Consider the following 6481-nt stretch of genomic DNA (forward strand, 5'->3'; position numbering starts at 1 on the left):
TCTGGCCGGCCCGATCCCGGGCGCTGCCGGTTTGATACTCGCCATGTGTGGTGCAGCAGTGTAAATAGTAGTTGTAGTCAGAGACACAACGACTTTGATTTTCACGACCCTAAAAAAAGACTTTGATTTTCATGTAGTGTATCCGGAGAGGGAAAAAAGAGGCAATGTGGTCGCGGCAGTCGGGAACTTTCCCCTTTCCTCTACACTGTTTGAGAGAGGTGAAAGAAGGCGAGCAGAGGCTTTCTGGCCGGTTTGATACTCATCATGCGCGGTGCAGCGGTGTAAATAGTAGTTGTAGTCGAGATGTTTCATACATGGTGAATAATCTCGGGATTCAGATCCCCGGAAAAAAAAACTAGGGATTCCGATGGGAAAAGGAGGGGAGGTTCCATTTCCGTTCCGGCGGATCTCCTGTTGGGATTCGAATCGAAGTCGGTTACTGCCCGCTCTAGTAGTACTAGTGCATATATATACCACACCGGCGGTGCGCGGCGGCGGCCCATTTCAATTGATCCGCTTAGATCGATCCGGAGGAAGAACCAATAAATCGATCGAGAGAAAAGAGGAATAATCAATCGATCGATCCAGAGAAAGAGAGGAGGGATCGATCGATCGAGATCGAGGGAAACAGGGGAGGCGATGCTGTCCCTTCTCTCCACCAGCGCGGAGGTCGTGCAGGAGGCGGAGGACGGCGGCCATGGCCGGGACGCCGTCCTGATGCGGGTCGACCGTCTCGGGGACGCTCCGAGGGCGCTGGCAGACGTGACCCGCCTCGTCGCGGACCAAGACTGGAGGGTGCTCAACGTCCTGCAGACCCGGGAGGTGGCGGCGCTGGGCGGAGCGCTCTCCGACGCCGCGCGCTGCGCCAGCTGTTGAGAGCACGCGACGCTCTCGTGGAGGCGCTCCCCAGGATCAGGCGGAGGTACGGGGATCTCACCCTGCCCGACGACACGAGTTTTGACGGCCTCTGCGCGGCCGCAAACTTCATGGCCGTCATCGGTTGGACCTACGGGGTCGGCAGCGGCTACCTCGGGGACGAGGCGGATTCTCTAGTCGCCATCGTGCGGGACGCGATGCCTGCACCCATGATGGTGCCCAAGGCGTTCCGCCACCGCAAGAGCAGCCTCGAGTACCGCCGCGTCGGCGCCCCTCCGCTCTACGCCGAGCTGCTGGCCCTGCTCGTGCCGTTCCGCGACGCCCAGCGCAAGGTCGAAAGGCGGCTGCCCCGCATCCTCCCGGTCGTGGCCTCTCTGCAGGAGCAGGCGGCTCCGGTGGGAGAGGCCACCCATGGGCATGGGGTGACCCGTCAGTCGCCCGCCATGCGGGCCATCGCTGCTGAGTGGGCCTCTGCTCTGGCGGCGCCCTCCCTCAGCGCCTCCACGTTCGACGACGTGCTACCGCGCATTGTCGTCCATCTCCGGCAGCTCCGGGATTCCCTCGACGCGCCCGTGCACCTCCTCTACGACCGGTTCACTGGCGATGTGGTCGTCCGCTCCCTTCGTGACGTCGCCGAGGTGCGCACCAACTCCAGGCTGCTCCTCAACAGCGCCAATGAGCCCTCCCATCGCATCACCATTGTCCTCGATGGCCTGAGGACGTTCTCCGAGGCCAACGAGTTGCGCCTGCATCTCTTGGCTGGCGTGGACGAGTGCGGGTGGCGGGTGGCGAGGGGTCTGCCTCAGCTCGAGCAGGCGGCGCTGCTCTATGACGCCATTTTGAAGCTCAAGGCGGCCCTGGAGAAGGTGCACACGGCCGACGTCTACAATGCAGCCGCCGACCAAGACTTCCAGGACTGCCGCGCTCGTGCGGCAAAGCTTCGGTACCTCTTTGACGGCGACCTCTCCGTCGTCGTCGTGGACGACCTCGTGCGGAACCAGCTACACAACATGCTTTTCCCTGCGTTGGAGCAGTTAGACATCCTTTGCACCGAGGACGTCAGTTTCATCCAGGCATGATGCGACCAGCTTGCACCAAATGCATACAAGTGACAGTGATGATGGTTTCGGTTCACTTGTGTTACTTATTGCTTTTGTGCATGCCCAACGTCTACGTAGGAGTACTTCGGCCTCTTTTTTTTTTATTGCGAATAGTTTACTGTGTATATTGAGAAGAATGCTCAGTCTGACTCTTAACCGTCCATTTGTTTATCGACGATATCTCATATCTCTTTGGTGCACTGGTTCTGCACTGCACTGACGGTTCACAATCCGTTCGTTGCAAAGGCTAGGTTCCTCTTTATTTCTGCTTTGTTGCAAGAACTTTACCGTTACATGCACAGCTGAAGCTTCAACGGTCCAGAGTGACCTAGAACATCTAAGCTAAATCTACATCCAATAAACATGCTTATACAAAAAAAATCTGAACATCCCACGGCTACATCCAGAGCAGCAGCACACATCAAATGGTTCAGGCTTTATATTTCTTGATTGCCAACCCTCATCAAACATTGAACACCGAATGATTGGATGAAACATCATTGCCCTTCAAAACTCTACAACAAAACATCACTGCACTAGCATCTCTAATTAAAATAGCTGCAAATAATCTCTTAATATTGTATTAACACAACTTATAATATCTCTATATGAACATATAACTCAATATAATACAGAGTCCCACTTCCGGAGTTGAACACAAGCCTGGCCAATAAATCTCTTATTGTTCACAGCAACAAAATTAATAGACACACCAATCAGTATCTATTGCTACCAAGATACCAACATACCACGTCATTGATCCACTGATACCTTTTTCTCGAAAAGGAGGACTACCTCGGGCCTGTGCATCAAGCGATGCACACAGCCATGATCTACCTACTTTCCAATATGGCATCGAGGACAGGGCCCCAGAACCTCGAATTGAACAGCCGAGGGAACTCTTCCCTTGATGTATCTATCCGCTGTCTCCACGGCTCTATGAGCTTCCTCGAGAGCTCTCTTGCTCAATGATGAACATTTGCCAATCATTCTTGCGGTTGGCAATTTGCCAATGTTACAAGTCATCCTATCGTAGCCATAGGTTGTGTCCAGCGTTAAGCGCTCAAGTGAATGTGTTGTCTCGAGGATGTGAATTGTGAGCTCAACCAGGCTCTTGGCAGAACAGAAGCCCGTGATCATCACCTTCCTGAGACTGTCATTCCGAAAATCCAGATTCTTCCTCCGGTATTCAGTGTCGTCTCCAACAACAGGATCATGCACCATAGCATTCTCCTCTACCTGCAGATACATATTGAGGATCAAATACCATTCTTCTGATAACAAGAGTGTAATGCATTAATAGCAGGGATAGCTCTGAGAGATGTATATAGTGACTTACGCGTAGGATGAAAGATTCCAAGGCAGGAGAAGCATCAAGAAAAGAAACCAGAGAGAAGACATCATAGTTCGGGGATAACCAGGGTTCAAGGAGTGAAATTTTCAAGTTCTTGAGGTGGGGGAGCTTGGACGGCAGCATCGGAGTGTTGGCATTCTGAAAAATAAATCCCAAGATTAATCATGCTTTATTTCAACATACATGTCTTACGTACATACACATACACATACTTGAATGGTCCTTATAATATGATAATTGAGACATTAAAACCAACACATACCTCACTACGACCGCCGTGCAGGGTGAGGCTCTCAACATTGTGCGCGATGGACGGAAGGCTAAATCGAGCATAAGAGAGAATACCAGACTGGTTGACAGGTGAAATATCTACGTTCTTAAGTTGCGAAGAATTTTGGACATGGATGACCGGTGTCCCCCAATAGTGAAAAGAGCAAAGACGCGGAGCATCTATCTCTACCACCCGCACCATCTCGCATTTTTTAACACTGAGGAACTTGAGCTGCTGCAGCGCACAAGGTATTTTCAAGCAAACTATCCCACTACATGCTTCAATCTCTAGCCACTCCAGGATGGAAGATTTAGACAGCAAGTGCCCTAATCCATCCTCAGTAACGTGGACATAACGCAGACTCAAACTTTTCAATTTTCTCAACTGCCCAAGTACTGATGTGTGATGAAAAGCACAACCAAAGAGGCTAAGAGACTGAATTGAACTTGCTGCTGCCTCATTAGATAAAACTAAACACGGGAAGCTGTAGATTTTCTTGACGACTAAAGGCAACAGCAAGCTAAATTCTTGGATCCCAGGTTTAATGATTCGGAGCCACCTGTCGAGGTAGGAGGCTTTGATATCTCTGCAAGGGCCAATATCAAGTTTAAGTGTCTTCACCTTCACCCCATTGTGATAATGGTTTGTAAGAATTTTGTCAACTTTGTCAATGAGAAGGGTTTTCCATTCCTCATTTTTTCTGTCGAAACCAAGTGTACGCTCACTGAGTATGAGGCTGGAATAGCTTCTCCAGGAACGCCGAAACCTACGGGACACACAGGCAGCATGAGCAGCATCATGTACTGGCAAGAGAGAATGTATATGATGTATGATGTCCTGCAGAACCAACGTTGACAGGTGGAACTGTTAGCTGACTCCAATAAATAACACCAGCAGTGGTGGATTCATTACCAAAGTCCTATGTATGTGTTCCTGTGCTAGCAGTTGTGATAAAAAAAAATCATTGTAACTAGGATACTTCATTGCCAGCAACACATACCTCTGGGAGTTCCTCCAGACCAAGTTCTTGTCTCATATTTTGCGTGCTTTCACCTTGTTTGCAGGTTGCACCATTTGTTTCAGTTGATGAAGCCTTCGACCCACTACCTGCAACACAGTGGAGCAAGAGAGAAGTATGAACTCTCACGGACCAGTGATGCCTGAACAAGGAAATATAAAAACGTGGTACAAAAGAAAGAATCCGGAATAGTCAGTCCAGTTAGGCCTCATTTGTTTAATCCCACCCCTGCCTGGATTGGGATCCAAAACCCACGGATTGGCAGGGATCGGCCCGGCGCATTCAGTTACACCCCCCGGGGATCTAAACCCCATCCAGTACCCTCCCTACCCCGTGGTTTTGGCCAGGGAAAAAATATCTCCTCCCTATGCGTGGAATTAATCCCGAACCGTTATGACTTTTTGAGGAAAAAAGCACCCCTCTGCCCCCGGCCTCTCTCTCCTGCGGTTGCTGAGAAGGGGCCGCCGCAACAAAGCGCTCATCCCTTGCTTGCTGCTTCGCGTTCTTTCTATTTCATCCCAGTACATTCCGGGATAGGCGGCTAATATAATATGTGCAGTAGTTGTCGTCTGACCAATCGGCTCGGACACCAGACCACTTGTGCCCGCCCATTCTATCTCGCCCTAAATGGAATGGCTCTCTTAGTTACGCTGTGCCCCGACCTGAGTCCCCACGTCCGCTTTTATCCATCCATCTAACCCATATCCATTGGAACCAGAAGCGAGTGGCCGGCGCAACGGTCTGGAGGCAACGGGCTACTTACCTCTCTCACGCGCCCGGCATACTCCCTTCCCCCTCTCTCATGGCAGCGACCCCGAGTGGCGTCCCTCCCCGCGAGGTGGCGTTCTCTCTGATAAGATACCCTTCGTCTCCTCTTCCTTTCTCTCAGCCCTCACCTCCTCCCCGAGATCTTAATTTGTAGGGTTAGGGTTAGCAGAGTTTAGTAGAACTGTGCTAGTCTAGTTGATTCTTGCTTAGGGATGTCAAATTGTGAATGCATCTCCAGCTTGTAGAGTCCAGTGACATAACCCTTCCACACAAACTCATCGATGTGTTGGTAAGCCGGAAGAAAACCAGTTGTTTTTATGTTCCTGTATAAGCAATTGCTCCTATTTTTAATGAACTTGTCAAATGTAGAGTATGAGCTTGTCAAATGAACTCAGACTATAACTGGAGTATCAAATCAAATTGCATCGCTGTGTAGGGAAAATATAAGCTATGTTAATGAACGAACCTGCAGTTAATAATTCGTTTGCTTGCTGATGTCATGCAGGGTGTAATGAAAAGTTACACATGTTAAGTTCTGCTACAAAGTTCGACATGGGTTCAGGAAATTAATTACATTATTATAGGCTGATGAACAAACCTAAGAAAGTATGTTATATGCAAAGTGTGTCATGTGTGTTCTCCGGATGATAAATGAAAAAAGTGATGTAATTAAGTTGTGTCTCGGATTGCCTTTGCTGAATTGCTGTTGGCCCTGTTCAAGAATTCATCCGATTAACTAGTTAACTTGCCGATTAATCCCTACACATAGGGTCACCGAGTAGCCGATAAACTGATAAATCGTCCGATTAATTGATTAAATGGCCGATTAACTTGCCGATTAGCCTATTAATCCCCTACTCGCCAGCCAACCGAGCAGTTACCAGTTAACGATTTCCTCAACAATGGCTGTTGGCATGGTTTAGCTATTTGATTGAAGTAAGGTTGTGTGATAAAATCTTGGCTGCACATGCTGTCCGTAATGAAATCTTGTCAAATCAATAAGTACAATGCAGTTTTTGATCCAGACTAGCTAGTACTAGTAAGGATAATCTAAGATGGTAGGAATCCCCTGGGGCTAACCGAATGTACAGGGC

General features: G+C 49.4%; 1 protein-coding gene across 2 annotated transcripts in view; it reads right to left on the reverse strand.

Moving 5' to 3' along the window:
• Nucleotides 1–2531: 2531 nt before the first annotated feature.
• The window catches only part of LOC119290792 (putative F-box/LRR-repeat protein At5g02700), a 6573-nt gene continuing 2623 nt past the window's right edge, over nt 2532–6481 (reverse strand). For both annotated transcript variants that reach the window (XM_037569445.1, XM_037569450.1), the window contains exons 2-5: nt 4602–4708; nt 3593–4438; nt 3316–3468; nt 2532–3215 (exon numbers count right to left, since the gene is read on the reverse strand). In XM_037569445.1, the coding sequence (XP_037425342.1) occupies nt 2814–3215; nt 3316–3468; nt 3593–4438; nt 4602–4708 (1508 nt within the window). In that variant the 3' untranslated portion in view covers nt 2532–2813. The remainder of the gene's footprint in view (nt 3216–3315; nt 3469–3592; nt 4439–4601; nt 4709–6481) is intronic.

Source organism: Triticum dicoccoides, chromosome 1A (genome assembly GCF_002162155.2).
Source record: "Triticum dicoccoides isolate Atlit2015 ecotype Zavitan chromosome 1A, WEW_v2.0, whole genome shotgun sequence".
Classification (NCBI taxonomy): domain Eukaryota; kingdom Viridiplantae; phylum Streptophyta; class Magnoliopsida; order Poales; family Poaceae; genus Triticum; species Triticum dicoccoides.